This window comes from Molothrus ater, chromosome 12, assembly GCF_012460135.2.
Source record: "Molothrus ater isolate BHLD 08-10-18 breed brown headed cowbird chromosome 12, BPBGC_Mater_1.1, whole genome shotgun sequence".
Lineage (NCBI taxonomy): Eukaryota > Metazoa > Chordata > Aves > Passeriformes > Icteridae > Molothrus > Molothrus ater.
In genome coordinates this window covers 16,897,700-16,916,728 of record NC_050489.2, presented here as the reverse complement: position 1 = coordinate 16,916,728, position 19,029 = coordinate 16,897,700, and the positions used below count along the sequence as shown (strand labels likewise).

Here is a 19,029-nt window from a genome sequence, read left to right as displayed (position 1 = left end):
TGAAAAGGCCACCAAGCAAAGCCAGGCACTAGCACAGCTCAGTGGCTGCAGAAGTGCTGAGGAGAGCACAGTATTTAGAAGAAATCATCAAAGTACATTCCTGCACTGTAAATGAACCGAAACTGCTCAGAAAAGCCCTGACGTTGAAGGTCATGCAATTTAACACAGGGCTCTGATTTGCAATGATCAACAAAAAGTAAATGCATTATTAAAATGCACAGCAAATAGAACAAAACACCGAAAAATGGACAGATTATGGCTGTACTCTGTCATTACATTAATTAACAGTTTTCCCCTATTGGTTTGCTCACTAAGATCCAAACATATTCATTCTTTGATGAACATTTGTATTCAGAAAATGGCAAATTTCTTCCCAGCCTTCTTTTGTTGGGAAGGGATGATAGCTGTTAATGAGAAAGGGAACAGAGAAGGAGCAAAACAGCTTAGCTGCCACACTCACAATGTGACTTTCTCACTGGGGCCTTGAACTTCAGAGCAGCTTCAACTCATTTACAGAGCCTGGGAATGAAGGTGCCTTCCTGATATGAAAATTAAATGTTTTCATGCAGTGTTACGACTTTGCCTTGAAGCATTTGTGGCTCCATGTTTCATTGGCATTTGTGGTCATTTTAGTCGACTAAGCTCAAACGTGTAATAAGGAAGGCTGGATGTGGAAAATTCTCCTTCCTTTCCCACTGCAATCAGGTTTTGTCCTTCATTATACCTTTCTGTGGAGTCTATTAGAACATAAATCTTTACAGAGTTCTTCAAGCTTTGACCTACATCTTGCATATACGGGAACTTTTCTCTCTAAATGGTCTTTTGGAACACACCAGTTCATTAAAGTTTTGAACACTGAACCCTCACTCTTATTGCTTTATCACCCAGTTTATGTGCCAAATGTCAAAACAGGCATCAGAAATCTGATTTATGAGGATATATAGAGAAATTGTGGTACATGCTTCTGACTGGGAGTCAGCTGGCAATTCCCTATCAGGATTTCCTCCTCAGCTCCCAGGGCCCAGCAGGGCAGTCCAACACCAGCACTGCCAATATTGAATTCACAAATCACAATTCAGGACTAACAAAGCTTTGAGGCTTTTTGTAATATATTTGAATTTGTGTGCTTTCCAGATTTAATCACATCTGACCATTTTGTGATTTTTTTTAAATAAAAGTCAGTGCTGATTATAAAAAAATAAATTCTTATAAAGCCAAGCAGTCTCCAAATGCCAGTGTGAGAAGTATTTAATACTCTTTTTGAAACACCAGAAAATTATGGATGAAGCTCTAAGCCGGCAGTACTACACAACACCCAAGCATGGGTAAGGCATGTCAGGTTCACATACTGATTTACCATTTCATACCGAAGCGGATTTATGTCCTGCTCACACCCCCGATCTCCCTCACCCCGCACACCGTAAAGTTTATTTCTACCGCTGGTTTTGCATCACCAGCGCAGTCCCCGGCCCCGGCGGCTCCCGGTGCCGTGGGCAGGGTGCCGTGGGCAGGGTGCCGTGGGCAGGGTGCCGTGAGCAGGGTGCCGTGGGCAGGGTGCCGTGGGCAGGGTGCCGAGGGCAGGGTGCCGTGGGCAGGGTGCCGTGCCCGCGGCCGCCCCCGGCCGGAGGGTGGAGCCGCGCCGCCGCCTCGCCCCGCTCCTCCCGCGGCGTGCGCGGCCTCGGCGCTACGCGAGCGCGGGGATCCGCCGCGGCCTGCGGGCCGCCATGGCCGGGGAGGTGAAAACCAAGCTGTCCAAGAACCTGCTGCGCATGAAGGTGACGGGGGAAGGAGGGGAGGGCGAGCCGGAGGCCTTCGGGGGGGGCTGGAAGCGGGGGCAGCAGGGCCGGGCACCGATGGCGAGCGGGGCCCGGCGCTGTGAGGCGCGGGCGGGCTGCGTGTCCCCGGCCACACGCGGCCGTACCGGACCCTGGTTTGGGCATTGCCGTGCCCATCGCCGGCCACCCACGCTCCGGATAAACAGACGTGTTTATCCATGGGCTGCTTCCCCGGCAATAAATCGCTGATGCCGGCACCGAGCCGCTCGAACGCGGGGGTTACAAACTGCAAGGTTCGGTGCAGGAGAGCAGCCTCATGGTTCCAGCTAAAGCCTGGCCTCAAGGGCCAGCTCCAGCGCACCTTTTCGGAGTGCTTTCGTTCCAGCTCGCTCCTCTGCAGCTGGGTTGTTTGTTGTGAATTTAAATAAAAATATTTCAACGGCACATTGAAATGAAAATACCAATGCTGTTTGCTTTGCTTGGGGGTGGGGCTTTTAGTGTTGAGAAAAGAAAGTTTTGGTGTGTCCATTTTTACCCCTGTTTACATTGCTGGCTAAGCAAATCCCAGCCTGAATGGGGATTAGCATCCAGTATTAACCAGCCTTCCCAACTCATAAATGCCAGGGATCTTGGTAACATCCCGGTGTGCTTATTACCCTTGGAATTGTGAATCTCATGTCACCAGTGTGAAATTGGTCTCTGCTCACTGGCTAATGGATTCTGCTTCACACCATGTACTACAACTCCTAATTCAGTAGAGTACGTTCTCTGATTGATGGTCCTTTATTGCTGGAAAACAACCAGGAAAACTTGAGTAACTTTTTTTTTCTTTTTATGTTAATATTCAATTTTTTAACTGAACATGATGGGGCCTTTGTGGCTTCTTGCTTGTGGTGTTTTATTTAGCCATTTTTTCCCCACGTATATGGGCCTATATTTCACATTCTGGCTGAAAAGAGTTAGCTGACTTCAGTTCAATTTTTCACATAAAGTGCACTCTGCTACAGTTGGATGATGGAATATTTACCCTAATTAACAGATTCTTCTAAATCTAAAACTTGTACACAGAAGGAACAAAATACATCTTGCCTCACTCTCTAAAGGGAGTAGGTGTTGAACTGAGTCAGCCAGCAATGTATAATACAGACTCCCATAACCTGGATGGCAGCATCATTACTTTTTCTTATTTTTATATAATACACTTTTAAAATGAAATTTTTCTTTCTGTTGTTTGCCAGCATACTAACCCCCTGGAGATTTCAAAAGCAGGTTTTTGGCTTGTTTTTCTCTGGACTGCCATGGAGAACCAGCCACGTGAATATGCTGCCATGACATTTGCAGGTTCACAGTCCAGGCAGTAATAACCAGCTTTGAAGAGATCAGTAGGTTTTGAAAAGGTCATACACAGATCTTGCATTTAGCACTTTGTTTCTGCAGATCCTCCTGTTTACAAATGTTTTAATGAAGCCTTTAGCAGCTGCCTCTGCAGGTAGTGATCCAATGTATTAGCAGAATTCAGCAGGTGGGTGCAGTGGTACCCAGAGGTGACGTGTGGTGGGTGGTGTTGGAAGGACCTTTTGCAGTAAATACTGGGCCACATGGAGACACACTTTTAGATCTTGCACCATTTCATCCACGTCTCACAGCTTGGGGAAACTCACCCAAACAACTCCTCAGTTACTGACTTATAATATTCTGTGCCTACCACAACGGGTATATTTTTAATTCATCAGTGTGTGTTTACATTCGAGAGAAACCTGATCACATAATTTCTATCTAGGTTTTTCCTGTAGTAATCTTCAGGAACATAATCTTTAAAATGGAGTGTGAAATGATTATTTAATTGGGTTCTTGTAGCAGAATTTCTTGTGTTGAGATTTTCAACTGGCTAACCAATTTCCTTGAGCAATATGTTTTTCCACATGATAGATTCACTTATTTTCCTCAAGAAGATACTGTAATTTTAATTGGAAAGCTTTGACATATTCTGAATCGACTCAGAAAACAGAAGTCAATTTTTCTTTCATTAAAGATCTTGTACAGTGGATGCAAATAGAAATATAAAATGAAACACTAGCTCTGTTGGCTTGTACTTCTGAGTTTGGTTTGGTTGGGCATTTTGTATAGACTGAAGAGATGTGTGGGTTGTTTATAATACATACATTGCACACCTATATCACCTATATATTTTTACAGGACTGTGTGTGAACTGTACTGTTAGATTTGCCTCTGTCTGGGAGTTAGCTTGGTATAAGTGTAGACCTCTGACAGGTACAGTTATCCAAACACTTTCTGTAGATCCTCAGGAAGGTCCCAACTTTTAGGGAGGTTATCACCATAAAATTTTGAAGAGTTCTGTTTTTTCCCAGAGTGTGTCATTGACATTGTTTTGACTTAATTGTCACTCGGTTCAGGCACCTGACTTAAGACAAATGGAAATTAAAATGCTGTTTCACAGGCCTCAGGTCTGTAGTTCTGTGCTCTCAGCAGTTTTTTATAGGCTGTGACAGATGTCTTCTTCTACACCCAGCTGTTGAGAGGTTACTGTTCCTACCTGCCTGTTCCCATCCTCTGACAGAGGTTATCACCAAGGAAGCAAGTGACAGGAGTGTCCTTGTATTAGGAAAAAAACAGCAGTCTTGCCCTAAACTCCATTATTGATCTCAGCTCTTTTGGCAGACTGTTCCTGCAGTGGGTGAACAGGTCCTTAAGTGCAGTGCTGGACCAGGACTTTGGTGGGTCAGTGAGAGCTGAAGAGCTGGGAACATCTTCCTTTAGCACAGCTGCATACAGAGGAGTTTGCCTCATAGTCTGGTTTCAAAGTCTTACATTTTTCCACTTCCAAAGGCAGGCTTGTGCCTTCAGAGCTACAAATACATTCCAGTTCATTAAATCTGAGAAGAGGATGGTTGAAAATACAAAAAATGGCCAGGCTGGTATAACCCACCTCTAGTTCTGAGCTCCAGTGCTGTTTGTATGGGTGGAGTTGGTTCCTGATGTGCAGCAATAGCTTCAATACCATTGTCTTCTTTCTGGTCTTTACTGATACATTAGAAAAACCTTAGTAAAATTGGGGAATTGTGACAACTCCAATCCATCAAAACTAGCCAGGACAGGTCTGTTTCTTTATATGTAAGTACAGGTGTGACTGACTGTTGACTTTCAGTAGATAGCTGTGATCAGCAGCTGTTTTAATTTTCCATTTTCTGTTTGCACAAACTTTGACCAAACTCAGAGAAAAAAAAAATCACAAAAAACATTTACTTTGTATCAACTACTAAACATCATGTAATGGATAATTGCTATCATGTAATTACTGCATGTTCAGAAGATACCCATGATGCAGAAAACTGAAGCTGTGTGTTTGTGTCTTTCTTTGTAGTTCATGCAAAGGGGTTTGGATTCACAAACTAAAAAACAACTAGAAGAAGAAGAAAAGAAGATAATTAGTGAAGAACACTGGTATCTTGATGTACCAGATCTAAAGGAAAAAGAGTAAGCTTGTAATCTTTTGTACTTCTTATCGTCATTGGATTGTTTTGAAATGGAAATAGCATATTCATATTATTTCCTGTAAGATAAGTATTATAAATAACCAGTTAACAGAAGCAAAAATAGTGACAGACCAGCATTACAACTTTTTTATTACTTATTTTTAGGGCTGTTCTTGAGGTTGCCTAGTGTAGTTTGACCTACTTTCAATTCTTGTGTGTGTTGTTTTCTTTCACTCACACATTCTTCTAGATGCATGCAATTAGTTTCTTTCAGTCAGGGTCCAATTCATTCATTGCTGCTTTTTCCCTTCATTAGAAACAAAGTTTGGAACCTTGTGTTAGTAAATTCAGCTCGAGACACATGGTTAAATCAATCAGGACAGTTCTGTCCTCTTGTGCCCTGCTCACTTCAAATCCTGGTTTTGAAATAGGAGGGATAATGGCAAAAATAAAAGAAGGCTTAGCTAATAAGGAAAAAAAGTGTCCTGCTCTTTAGAAAGGTGCCTTAAATAGCAGGAGAACTACTTTTGAAATTGCTTGGATTTCATCCTTTCTAAAGTGAAAAAAAAATCCACTGAAGGAGAACATACATAGTTTTGAAAAAGCTGGGACCCAAGGAATTAACTGTAGCTGAATAAGGCCATTGATAACGCTTTTCCATTACTCTTGGTGGATATGACAAAAAGGTATTTGAGCTTCAGTTGGAGCAAGGAGTGTTCAAGCTGGACATTGGAAGAACTTTTGTAACAATAAGGCTATTGAAGCTCTGGAGTAGATTGCCTGAGGAGACACTGGATTCTTCATCATGAGAAGTCTTTTGAGGACAGGTTAGCTGGACCTCTGCTGTTCATGGCACATGTGTGACTGATATTGCCTTCGGGCAGGACAATGAGCTCAATCTCTTCAGCCTGAGTTCTGTGATCATGAGAGTTTGATTTACATGGGAGATGAAGAGGATGAGGGAATAGGTACATGTGTGTGAGGAAAAGGATGGAACAATCCACCAAAGTACTTTTATCTGACACATGTATTATGAATGCCTCAGGGTCATGTTTCTTTTCTCACTCCATGCTCATTAAAAGAGGAAAAAAAGGAGGAAGAAGGGGGAAATCTGTCTGCTGAACAGAGAGTGACACAGTGTTTTATACCCTGACAGACTCAACTAATGCCAGGTCCAGCAGCACAATGAAAAATTAATTAGAAGCTTTTGCTGGTATAGTAGTGCCACCTGGGGAGTGATATTTATGTGGTATTTTATTCTGGCAAAAGTATTAATGTAGGCAGAACCATACCAGCAAAGAGTGCTTTTTGTCAGAAGAGTTAATTTTGCTTGTGGAGCTGGCACAGCTTTGCTAACAAAAAGGATTCCTTTGCACTCCAAGCTCCTTTTACTGAAAGATTTATCAGGGCAATTGAGCAGAAAGTAGTTGATGGTTTAAAATACACTGTGGTTTTGTTTATTTGTGTGGGGGGAAGACAGCACATCCTTTTTGCATTTGTTTAATTTGATTATTTTCAAGTGCATGGTTTGACAAAATGCTGGGTTTGGGGTTTCAGGAGCTGTATAATAGAAGAGAGAAGCTTTCTGCGATGTGAGGATCTCGTTTATGGCAGAATGTCCTTCAAAGGGTTCAATCCTGAAATTGAGGTACCATTTCAGTGTCCTGCTTTGAGGTTGTCTCACATTAGGGTTGAAGCCCCTGGGGATGGGGATTTGAGTGTTCACACTGCAGCCTTATTCGCCGTTGCAGCACCTCCCATAAACCCTCCCATGTCCCAAAACTCCATCATTCAACCCTAAATGTTGATCAATGCAGCATCTGGTAAATAGAATCTTTTTAGCTCCCTGTGTTGTTGGTCAGTAATTGCATGACTCCTGCAGATTTTCCCTCCCTGAAGTGAGGAAACCATCCCACATGCTGCTCACCAAAACAAAAGCTCACTTTTCCTCCTGACATAGAATGCAGAGTCTGATCTACAAACATTCAACCCTATTTATTCAACACTTACTTGTATCAATAAGGCCTTAGAGTTCCAAAGTAAAAATGCTGGGCAAGAGTCTTTCATTTCTTTGATTCATGATGATTCATGCTGATAGAAGTACACAGGGACAGGAATAAAAAGGTTAGCACTGAACCTGAAGCAGGAGGATGAAGGTGTAAAGACTGAGAGATTTGCAGAAGGCCATGTAAGGTAATTTACTAGGAGATTCTTCCAGTTACTTTGAACTTGCTGTCCCTGTGACTGAGCATATGATTGCTTCATGGCTTTTACTGTAAATGCTTGAAAATATTCTTTCTTTTTAACAAAACCATTTCAAGGTCTGTGTGTGCTAACATCACAATGAAAAATTAATTATGATCTGGTCTCCTGGAGATGTTTGGAGGAGTGCCCTCTAGGATGTTTGAGTAGTACAATACAATGAAAACGCTGTCTCTGTTGCCTTTTCTTCCTGAGTTTTTATAATGATGGCTCTAGCCTAACCAGGAACAGAAAATAATTACTAAATTTGATTCTTACCTCTTATGCTCTTCTACCAGTGAATTTCAGCACTGTTGCCATTGTGTCATGGTCACATGCTTAAGCTGTTTCTCACTTCATTTTCAGAAGTTAATGATCCAAATGAACTCTAAGTGCAAGGAGGATAAAATCGAAGAGGATGATAAAATGGAGGCTGATGTGTCAGATGAAGAAATGGCCAGAAGGTAAGTTACATTTTATGATATAATCAGTACTAGCTAGGAATATGATACGTTACTGTATTATGTGTGGGGAAATAAAACCCAAAAATGAAACAAACAAAAATTTTAAAAAGCCCACAATAGATATGGAACTGTAGCAAATTGATTTTCCAGGAATGCTGGTGTATATTCACTTGAATATCCATTGCATTTGGGGGTGAATTCTCCATCACTTGTAGGGATTTTCTGCCCTTTGATATCCAGGTATTCCATACTAATTCCCTCCTTGTTACCAGCTGCTAACAAATTGAAGCTATCAGAGTGAATAATAATGTAATAAGTCATGCAGTACTTGTGCTTCTCCAAGCTTTTAATGCCCAGGTTTTTTACTCCACTTGAATTGTTGATTATGTTTAGGAGATACACCACGATTTTTCCTCTGATTTTAGTTGAAGGTGTAATTTTTTTTATTCTCTCTACAGATATGAAACACTAGTGGGAACAATAGGGAAGAAATTTTTGAGAAAAAGGGACCAACGTGTACTCAAGGATGATGAAGAAGATGAAGATGATGAAGTTGAAGAGGGGAATAGTAACAAAAGACCTAGTAAAAGAGCTAAGAAAATGTTCTTAAAACCTCACGATTAAGGTCAACTGCACAAGTGGAGCTTGTTACCTAATGCCTACCAAACAGAGTACCAAGAACTGGAGATTGTTTGGAGTTTTTGCTATTTAATGTAAAGGGTGGATTTGTAAATCTGTTCTATTCTCATTGAAATTTCTACCATCCACAGGACAGACACTTTCCAAAGTGGGTGTTTATATAATGGATGTTGTACATCCTTGCCTCTCTCAGCAGCTTTTCATGACTGGGACACTCATCCCATCAGTCTCTTTAAATGTTCTGCATAGTTAAATTGAGTGTTGCATGCAATCAAAAGCAACGTTATTTACAATTTAGGATAACATCTGAAAGAAGTATTTGGAGTAAAGATGAGCTGTGTCCAATTCAGTAAGGCAGTTCAGCTTTCACTGCTTGCTTTATTATGAAAATGAAACCTGCGCTCTCTTCAAATTGAAAAAAGTCAGCAGAAACATGCTTGGTTTGTGATCTTTCTTACTGTGCTAAAAATAAGATGAGAGAAGAACAGAGAAATAAAATCCACTTTATTGAATTTTATTTTTTATAAAGTTTATTTAAAAATAGAGGATTTTGTAGTGAAACTTTTTTTTTTAATACAGCAAGCCAAATATTGGGCGACGTTTACAGTTTGACATCTGAGCAGATTGTGAATCTTAGTTTTTGCCTTCCAAAAGAAATTTGCTAATTTTGCCTCTTTTTCAGCAAAAAAATCCAATCTTATAATTATGTAAGTCTTGTCATAAAAGCATAATAACAGTTTCGGAAACATACTTGAAAGCAGAATAAAAACTGTGGGGTTTTGTGTTGATGATTGTGGATTAGTTTATTTAGTGTAAAAAAATTATGCTTAATACAGTCTGATACAAGGAGAAATCCTGTTTTTGTGCTGGCCACAGATGTCCCCCAACATTTAGCTGAGTGCACTGATTTATTTAGCATGTGATGAAGCCATCTGAAGTAGTATTAGGATAGAAACACCACTCTCTTTGGTCAGTTGGTGCTCTGGGTCTTTTGCAAAACATCAGTGTGTTCTTGTCTAAAATCATAGCAATTCTTTGTGCACAGCCTTTCAACAAGAAATATTGCTATTGCTACATTTCCTCAGGATGTCCAAGCTACTCATCCTTAATGCTGGCTCTCTGTAGAAAGGAATTTGTTAATTGAAGTAAGGGGTGGCCATTTTGCCATGGGCACAAGGCTTTTTTTTGGTCTTTTTTTAACAGCTCAGTGAAGCAAGATGAGAAACTCAATTATTTAAAGAAGGACACACTGTGTCTGCTGTATTTTGCTTGTGATACATGAACTGTGATCCATATATCAGGAGCACCTAATTAGATATTCAAGATGGATAACACCATGGAAAGAGAAATATACTTTTAACCTAGTAAGGGGACTTTGTGCAGGTGGAAAGGCTGTGATTCATGATCTGAGATAGTTTTTCAGAGCTAATTAAATGCTACTGGTTCAATTACTTAAAACCTGATCATATATTAGTGCTAGCTGAAAAGGAGTTAATGATGGCAAGACATTTTTCTTCCCATGGAAGATGTGACCTGAGCTATGAAATGATTTATTGTTGGTCATCACAAGAAAAACTTGGAATACATCCCATTATTCTTCTTGCTTATTAGTAGGAAAATGATTCCTCTGAATGGATTTCTTGAATTGAGAGTGAATTTCTGCATAGCTGTGCTGAATAATTGAGTGGTGAGGTGTGTTCTGGTGAACCACCAGCAACCAGGAGATGTCACTGCAATTGCATGTCCTGAGAGACTTGAGTTGGGGAAGTGTCCAGTGGTGCCATGTAAAGAAGCTTTTGTGTTATTTTGGTAACAGCAGTGGCTGAGATGAATTCTATGTGGAGTCTTCCTTTTTCAGGCTTCTGCAGAGAGCTCTCCTGCATTGCAGGGTTCTGTTCAGTCCGGTGGGGAGTAATTCTGATTAAGGGCATTCTGCCTCCTGAATTTCATGCTATTTCCTGAGGGATAGCTGGACATGAGAGTGCCACAGTGCATGGATAAGCACATGAAAAGCTAAAGAGCTTCCTAGAAAATCCACAATTTTGGAATTGGGACAGAGGAAGGTTGGTTCTGTTTCAACAGAACTGTGTTGAACAAACTGTGAAGAAAAGGTAGATTTTAGTTTATTGTCTTTAAATCTGGGAGCTTTGCTGTTCACATTCAGCTGGTGGCTCAGTGCTACAGTAAGACCAGCTACTTATTTTTAGCACAATCTTTTATTCATGGGGCATTTGCAAAATGTGCCTTTAAAAGCACCATCCATAGTGTGTTATTGTGAGCAAGACAAAACCACAACTCAGCCCTGTGTGACTTTTTAAATGTACTTTAAGTACAGAGTTACAAGCAGACATGGTGGGATGTTCTGAAACACCTGTCTGCATTTCCAATGGTATAAATACATTTATGGAGGGATTTAAGTCCGACTCGAGCTTCCTACCTGAGGTAGAAACATTCTGCTGTATAAAATCTATGCTTGAACTACTCTTGACAGAGGTGTAAGCATAGCAGTGAAATATTCATAAAGCAAACCTGCATTGATTCAGGCTTTCTTGGCTCTGACACAGGCTTCAGTACATTTTATGTGCAAGCTCCGAAGCTGTAGCACTTTCCCAAGTGGTCATGTTTCTAAATGAAAGTGTTTCTTCTCTGGAAACAGAAGCAAGTTGGGTAAGTAGTGGTTTTGTTACAGAAAATGGCTACCTGCAAACTGGTAGAGTGTTACCAGACACCAGAAGTGTTTGTGTCTGTGACCCTGAAGTGTGGTTTTAAGTAGCGATCACTGACAGCTCATGTATGTCTGTCCCTTGCCATGTGAAGTTTGGTCCCTCCCTTTGACAGGCTGGTGGTGCTTATTTTGTAATAACTGCTGGGCTTGAAAGTATTGAACAACTTTGTCTTTCTTGCTGATGTTTCTCTTTTGCTTCTATTTTGCTTAATATTGGATCTTAAAAAATCCAGGACCAGAGTCCAACTGAAGTGAGCCATCCAGTGTGAATTTAGTAATGCTTGAGCTGATTAAACTTTGCTTCTTGGGGAGGGGCAGGATGTTCAGTGATGCTGTGGAGTTTGAACCATGCTTCTTGTTCTCTGTCTTGTTCTCTAATGAGACTCTCCATGATGCAGTGCTCCAACCACGGGTGGCTGTCCTTGCCATTGGGCATTGCCTGTGTGGGCAATGGGCAGCTGGGCTGGGATTCTGGGACTTCATCCAGCATTCAGACTTTAAAAGAAATTGTTTGTCTTTCTCTTGATTGGAATACCATACTTTTAAATTGTATTTGGAATTAGATGAGTCTGGGGGTGGAGGGGGGCGGTTTCTCAGCATTTGTTTTGCTTCATTTGAACAACAGTCCACAACTAAAACTGCAAAATCATTTAGCCTCTCATTAAACTCTTCTCTGAGAATCCTAATAAAGCATTGTGGTAGGGAAGGATGGCAGCCATCCCACAGTTCCCAACCACATGTGAATTGAGGTTTCTGTGAGAGCTGATGCTTTAAGGACTTGGTGGTTTGTTTTCTTTTCAGTCTGGAAGAACATCAGCTTCCACAATACTGCCTTGCTAATGGAACCCCAGCATGAGGCCTCAGGTTTTGTTTGGTTTTACACCATTCTCATCTCAAACCTCTGAGAGATTTCAGGCCTGGCATTCACACCTCAATAACCTGCTTTCATCAGCTTTTGGGGAGCTTTAGTTAAACTGTGAAACTGTTCCTTAGCTGCATGTGTTGACATTTCTTTGTGTGATTTCATGTTTCTCAGTGAGGACCTGCTTATAATTGTCATGTCAAGATGAAAAATTAACAGATGGGAGTCAGGGAGATGGTTGGAGCCTCAATCACCAGCAGCTCTGTAATCTTTGGTAAGAACCAAACAGTGGAAGGGGTAGCTGGGTGAGTCCCATCACTGCAGGCTCAGTGAAATGCTGATAGGAGCCCACTGATCCCCAAGAAACCCTTGCATACCAAAATCCAAACACTTACCTGGGTGCAACAGCAGGAAAACCTCTAGGGAGGTTGGGAGGCAAAATAACCACCCTGTTAGTGTTCTCAAGACAAGAAAACAGCTGTGGTTGATGGCACAGAGAGAAATGTAGTTTGGTGAGCTGAGTGAATGAGAATCCCATCAGATAGAATGGAGGTGGTCAGTGTTTTGAAGCTTGTAAGGTCTCAGGGAGCACCTTGTCATGATCAATTATTTAGAAAGGGGTAAAAACCCTTAATGGGACATTAATGTGAGGGAATAACAGAACACAAATTACTTAGCAAATTCCATAATTCCATTATTAACAGAGAAGCTGTGTTCTGACCTCAGTAAGATCTTTTAGTGTCCCCTGTCACCTCTTGTTGGCTCTCAGTTCCTTATCCCTGTGCAACTATCTGTACACCCAAGCCATGAGCTGCCTCTGTGGGTGGTCACACAAAGAGCTGGCACACACCAAGCCCAGCAGAGATGGCTCCTGGGTCTCCTCTTCAGTGATCATCTTCCTCAGCCTACAACCTTTTCATCTAGGCACCTGTAGGAAGTCACCATCTCCAGCACCACTGCTGCATTTGTTCAATATTGGCCTGTTTAGTTCAAGAAGCGTCAGGTAACAGGTTCCAAGGAACAGGTAACAAGTGACTGGATATCAGGAAATGGCTTCCAATTATGCCAGGGAAGGTTTTGATTAGATACTAGGAATATTTTTTCACAGGGTCAGAAAGGACTGGAAGACTGTCAAGGGCAGTGGTGGAGTCGCCATCTCTGGAAGTGGCACCTGAAGGACAGAGTTTAATGGTGAACATGGTTGTGATGTTGAGTTGATTGTTGAACTCTATGATCTTAAAGGGCTTTTCCAATCTCAGTGTTCCTAAGAAGTTTGAGGTGGGAAGGGGTGGCCAGCAGATCTGCACCATGAGTGAGCAGCCCTCACTTGGCAGATGGGGTGTGCAAGAGTCAGTGCAGCTGGGAGCAGCTGTACCTAAAACAACTCAGAGTGTCTTTATTTTCCTTTTATTAATTTCAGATATACACTTACAGCATTTGTGAGATTAATGATCAGATTATGTCTTTGAGCAGAAAGACTATTCAGTGGGAGGAATCAACATTTGACTGATACTCAGGCTTATTACAGGCTGGGGAGAAAGAATGTTTTTCAGTGTTTTTGCTATTTTCGATGCATTTAAGAATGTTTCCCCTTTCTTAGTGGTTTCCTTGGTTGGGCTTTTTGCAGAGAAAGCGTGGTAGGAGGAACAACATTTTCTGGAAAATGGGGAAACATGATTGTGAAAGAAAATGTTTCCTTTAGATTTGGCTGGCTTCTTGGGTTGTTTTTTCACTTTGATACAGATGAACACTAATGGCATTAAAGCTAAGGGCTAAGTGGTACCCATTCAGGACAGCCATATAGACACTCACGTTTGCAGGACAAAATTAAGGGTATAGTGGGCTTAGCTTCATCTACAAATATAATGCAGTCCTAAAAGTACAGAATTTCCACCCCTTTTGGGACAAAAGTAAATCTAAGCCAGCTGTGACATTTAAGTACCAGTCACAATTTACAGGATGATTATATCTCAGAAACAAAGCTTAGTAGTTATCTCCTTAGAGCCCATCAGCCACAATAACACTGCAATATATAGAATTTTCATCACCAGAAGAATAGCAACATACCAAAAATTACTTGGGGCAGTTTACTGCAGTAATGGCCAGAGGGATGCACATGATGACGATTTTCATTTTCTACTATGGTTTGTCTAAGGATGATGGTGAAAGAATTATGCCTCCTAATGCTCCTTTCCAATATGACAATGTTTTACTCATATTAAAGGTAGAGGAATGAGATGAGCTGTGAGTGGTTTGATCTTGTGAAAAATGAAGTTTTAAATGTGTGCTTTCTTGTCTAAATGCTCACAGATTACTTGTCTCCCTATAATAACCTTAGAAAATGTGTTGGCAGCATATCACAATTAATAATCCATACTCATGTGCTACAGGCAGTCCAAAATCCCCCAGGCATATATCTTACCCAAGCTTATAACCAGATTCAAATCAAATCCTACATTTGTGCCAAAAATTGAACGGCAGTCATCTCCCAGCAAATAATTTTACCTAACTGACTCAAGAGTCTTAAATCCCTGATTTTTCCCAAAGTGAAATTCACATTAATCTCATACTAATGTATATATCCTTCAGTCACCTGCAAAAGAATCCCATAACCTTGCAGTAGGGATTGCACAGACAGTGGAAGCTGCTGTACCCACATAGCATTACTGTAGGTTTTCCTGGCATTCTAGATTGTGTAAGATCCTTTAACATTAATGGGGACAAGTTTTCTCTCTAGGTTGATGTTAAATTTCTCTTTGAGGGTCTTTTCCACCTCTTCATCTTCAAGAGTTACAAATTCCACCAGATCCATGTTTTCCTTGTAGTTGTACGTGGTCTCGGTGAGCGTCCACCCAATCAGCGCCCGGAATCCGTCGGTGGTCTGGAGGGTGCAGATGGACTTCTTTGTGAAGAGGGAATCTGGAGAGGTCTGGAGGTATGTGCACTGGAAACGGAAATCTTCCACAGTCCGTGGCTCGAGGCTGAACATATAAACCTTGCGACACTCCTTCTTCTCCAGCAGGTCAGAGTTGGAGAAGCTCTGGTTGGGGATGTATTGTTTCCGTCTCATTTTCTCCAGGTACCAGACGCCATTCTTCTCCGTGAAGCGGAACACGCCGGGAGCCTGGGGCTGATCTTTCCCTGACACAAGCTCCATGGGCTGCCACATCTGGTAGGACACCCCAAAGCCTCCATCAACGATGTAGGCTTTGCCATCAATGATGACTTTTACCACGAGGTGGGTCATGAGGGTGGCGTAGGCGTTCTGCTGGGGGTTGAACACATAGGCTCCCAGGAAGCTGGTCTCATAGCCCAGGCTCTTCAGCACCCAGCCCAGCAGCTGGTTGTTTTCCATGCACCAGCCACCCCTCTTCCTCCTCACAATCTTGTTGTAAACGTGCTCCAGCTCCAAAGTAATTTTCTCCCCGCAGTGGATGCTGAGGTTTTCGAAGGGAACAGCACGGATGTGATGCTGGAATATATCGGTTAGGGTTTCCAAATCTTGTTTTTCAGTGGAGCCTTTATAGCCAGTTCTTGCAAAATACTCTTCAAGGTTCATCTCACCTGTAAAGGAAGGAATTGTGTTTTGGTTTCTTTACATCAGTGATTTATGATGCTGTGAAAAGCTGCCCTGGCTCTGCCAGCAAAGATTCTTTAATCTACTGAACCTCATCAGAACAGCTTTTAAAGGAAACAAGCATTCCTATCAAATGGTTCCCTGAGCAAAGAGCAGTGCACACGAGGGTTTGCTTTTGTCTTAGAGTCATCCCTCTGGCAAACAGCTGATGCCATTTCAGTTTCATACGGGGCGGCTGCGAGATGAGGATTTGCTGTATTTGCATTGTAACAGCAGGGTTAAGAAGAAATGTAAGGTCTTGCTGGGGAGTGTGTACAAGGGTTCATGAGAAATGGTCTAAAGCCACTGCTCAGTGACAGAACTGTCACTGGGGGAGGCTGTGTCATCTGCCAGTGGGAGGGAGGACATTCTGAGCCAGGATTCACATGTTCTTTTCATGAGTCTGCCACTGATGGACGTGATAGTAAATGAATCACTTGTTCAATACACATTGCTCTTCCACTACTTACAAAAAGTTAACATGAAAAGTAGAGTGAAAAGCTTTATTCAGATAATTATAACTGAAAAAGTCTGACTTTTGAAAGTCACAGACCACTGAATCTTGTGTCTGCTCAGAGTGTTGTAGAAACTCATTTTGGTGTTGGAATAATGGATCTGAATGGAGGGAAGTGAGTGACCTAAAAGACAAGGAGCACATCACCATTCCCTCCTGTGCCCTGTGTCTCACAGGCCACCCTGAAAATGAACAGCGGCTGCTTTACTCTCTCTGGTCCTGAGCTTTCTCAAAACTCACCAATCCTTTAACTCAGCAGTGAACTATTGAATGTTTACTGCAAACTAGAATTTCTCAAAATGATTCTCAGTGGCAGATTCATGCTGTGCATATTCATGGTGTGGATGCAGCTGTCCCAAGTGAACAGAGAGCACCAGCAAAAACTACACATTACCTGCTACAGAGAGGAATTTAGCTTCCAGTGATATCTAAGTGTATTGTTGGAGGATATGTTCAATGTAATATTTGTTCAGTGTAACATAAAAGTCATGGCACTTTTGATTTGCAGAATCTGAGCATATCTGATCCTATCACTCTGACTGTGAATGCTAAATAGATCACACCAGTATAAAGCTGGTTCTCAAGTTTGTATTATTTGTAATTTCTTTCTGCAGCTCCATAATATGCTTGATCGGCACTAGATCTGTACTGCAGGAGATGAAAGCCACTGTTCTTTTGAAATGTGAGCAGACCAGATGAAAAGGCAGGTACTGAAAAGGTCGCCCACAAATGTGGTTATGATTTATGTACAGAAAAACATCAGCAAAAGAATATTAAAGGTGCAAATGAAGGTGTTCATACAAAACTATTCCTTACCAGGATTATACACAGTATCAGTAATTCCACTGTTGAAAATATGTTATCTTCTTTATCCTAATACATCAGCACATGGACTTCCTGGGTTGTACAACACAGAGTCTGTAATTTTTTAAAGTTGTTTTTGAGGAGCTGTAATTTTATTCCCTTAAAGCAGAGTCTATTGATTATTAGTCTGAACTTTTGCTTCCTTTGCACTTGCAAATTGCAAATTCAAGTATCTAAAAGCATGACTTCCAATAAGAAGTTGCAGTTCTAAATTTATATCTACTATTGTACCTAAACAAAAGAATCTATTTTATAGTGAAATGAAGCTTCTCCTGAAGAGTGAAAGGTAGAAGAATTGAAATTGCATATCACTGTTTTGCCCTCTTTAACAGCTCCTGTTTAGCAGGTGATATTTTAGCTCTATGTCCACACATTTTTAGAACATTTTAGAACATTTATGTTATTGTCCATGACCTTTACCATCATAAAGAAACCAGGGGTTTGTATCTTTCTTTGGAGGGGATTTTTAAGAAAATAAACTTACCTCTAACGAGATCCCTTTTTATTTATTGAGGTATTCAATTTCTGGGGGGTTTATTACAGGGGCAGCAGTCAGTGGAGCCAGGAGTGGATACAGATTGTGAGGGTTGTCTTTCTAAGCTCTGCTGGTCCTCGCCTCTGAATCTTAAATTCCACGAAAGGGCAGAGTCCATCCAAGAAGAATTCACATTTTTGGACTTCGCTGATCCGTGAGCAAATTAAACTTTGTTTCTTCCTATTAGTAGATGTTTATGCCTTCCCCTAGTTAAGACCAGAATGAACTCGTTTTCTATGTAAAATAATTACAGTAGGCAGTTGCAGATGGCGTTATAACTTTTTTTAATTAAATATTATTATTTTGCAAACCAGCTCTTTGCAGTGGAGGATGTTCATCTGTGCCCTGGTGGGTACACTGAGGTGCCAAGGTGTTGCAGGCTGTGTTGCAGGCTGAGCTCCATGGATGCACAGATGAGCTTTCTTTGTCCACACAGGAACTGTTTCAAGCTGTTCAACTCAAGCTGTAGCAGGGAGTTATTGTGGAGCTGATGAATGCCATGACAAATATTTATTTGCATGAAGTAATGCATTTCTGCTCTAAAAGCTGGCCTCCTGCATCCTCACAGCATTGCAGTGCTGTTTATTTAATTCTCTCCAGTCAAGCCTGTCTCCCCTTCACTGGATAGAGGTGGAATATCAGAGGAGGCCTCTGGGAAAGGCAAAGAGCACATTAGACTGCACGTGGGGAAGCACCTGAGTTTTAAGCACACCAGGTGCCCCATGGGTCTGTGTGGTTGACTAAAACAAGAATCAAAGTCTTTTTCTTGGCTGATGTTCTTCTGTTGCCCTCTTTCATGGCACATCCTGTACAGTACCACAGGTATCATCAGGGAAAAGGCTTCTGTGTCCTCGATATCTTGCTGTGCAACCACACTGGTGGCATGTCCTCACTTCCCAGGGCTTTCTTTTGCATCCACACTTTTTAAGGTAGATTTTGTGCAGAATACTGTTTGTAATAAATATGAAGATTTTATCTATAATACCATCGTCTCCTCTTGACATCACATGAATGTGTGGTCCCGAAAGTTTAGATTATAGTGTGCCAAGATTGATCTAACTTTTTTTCCAGCTGTGATACCAAAAGCCTGATTGTTAAGAACTGTTGAATCATCTCATCTTCTACAGATCTTATTGTGAATTCAGACACAGATAAATCAGACTCAGAAAAAGTGGGTACTCAAAATTAGAGAGATCTTGGAAGGGGGTTAGGTACCCTTGGATAAATATCTTACTTTAAGTCAATTTCTGAAAAGGGAAGAGGACTTAAGTCTTTCAACTTTTCATAAGCCAATCAGCAC

At 41.4% G+C, this 19,029-nt stretch overlaps 2 protein-coding genes across 2 annotated transcripts; one reads left to right on the top strand and one right to left on the bottom strand.

Annotated features, from left to right (window-relative positions):
• Window positions 1-1,650: 1,650 nt before the first annotated feature.
• Window positions 1,651-9,401, top strand: MPHOSPH6 (M-phase phosphoprotein 6). Its single transcript, XM_036390440.2, has 5 exons — window positions 1,651-1,775; window positions 5,158-5,270; window positions 6,827-6,917; window positions 7,877-7,974; window positions 8,433-9,401. The coding sequence occupies exons 1-5, from the start codon at window positions 1,725-1,727 to the stop codon at window positions 8,596-8,598; spliced, it is 519 nt and encodes a 172-aa protein (XP_036246333.1). The 5' UTR covers window positions 1,651-1,724; the 3' UTR covers window positions 8,599-9,401.
• Window positions 9,402-13,591: 4,190 nt separating this feature from the next.
• On the bottom strand, window positions 13,592-17,891 carry LOC118691292 (arylamine N-acetyltransferase, pineal gland isozyme NAT-10). The gene is made up of 2 exons (XM_036390439.2): window positions 17,679-17,891; window positions 13,592-15,764 (listed from the first exon to the last, which is right to left on the bottom strand). Exon 2 carries the CDS (start codon window positions 15,757-15,759, stop codon window positions 14,887-14,889), a length of 873 nt encoding a protein of 290 aa, XP_036246332.1. The 5' UTR covers window positions 15,760-15,764; window positions 17,679-17,891; the 3' UTR covers window positions 13,592-14,886.
• Between the last annotated feature and the right edge of the window lie 1,138 nt (window positions 17,892-19,029).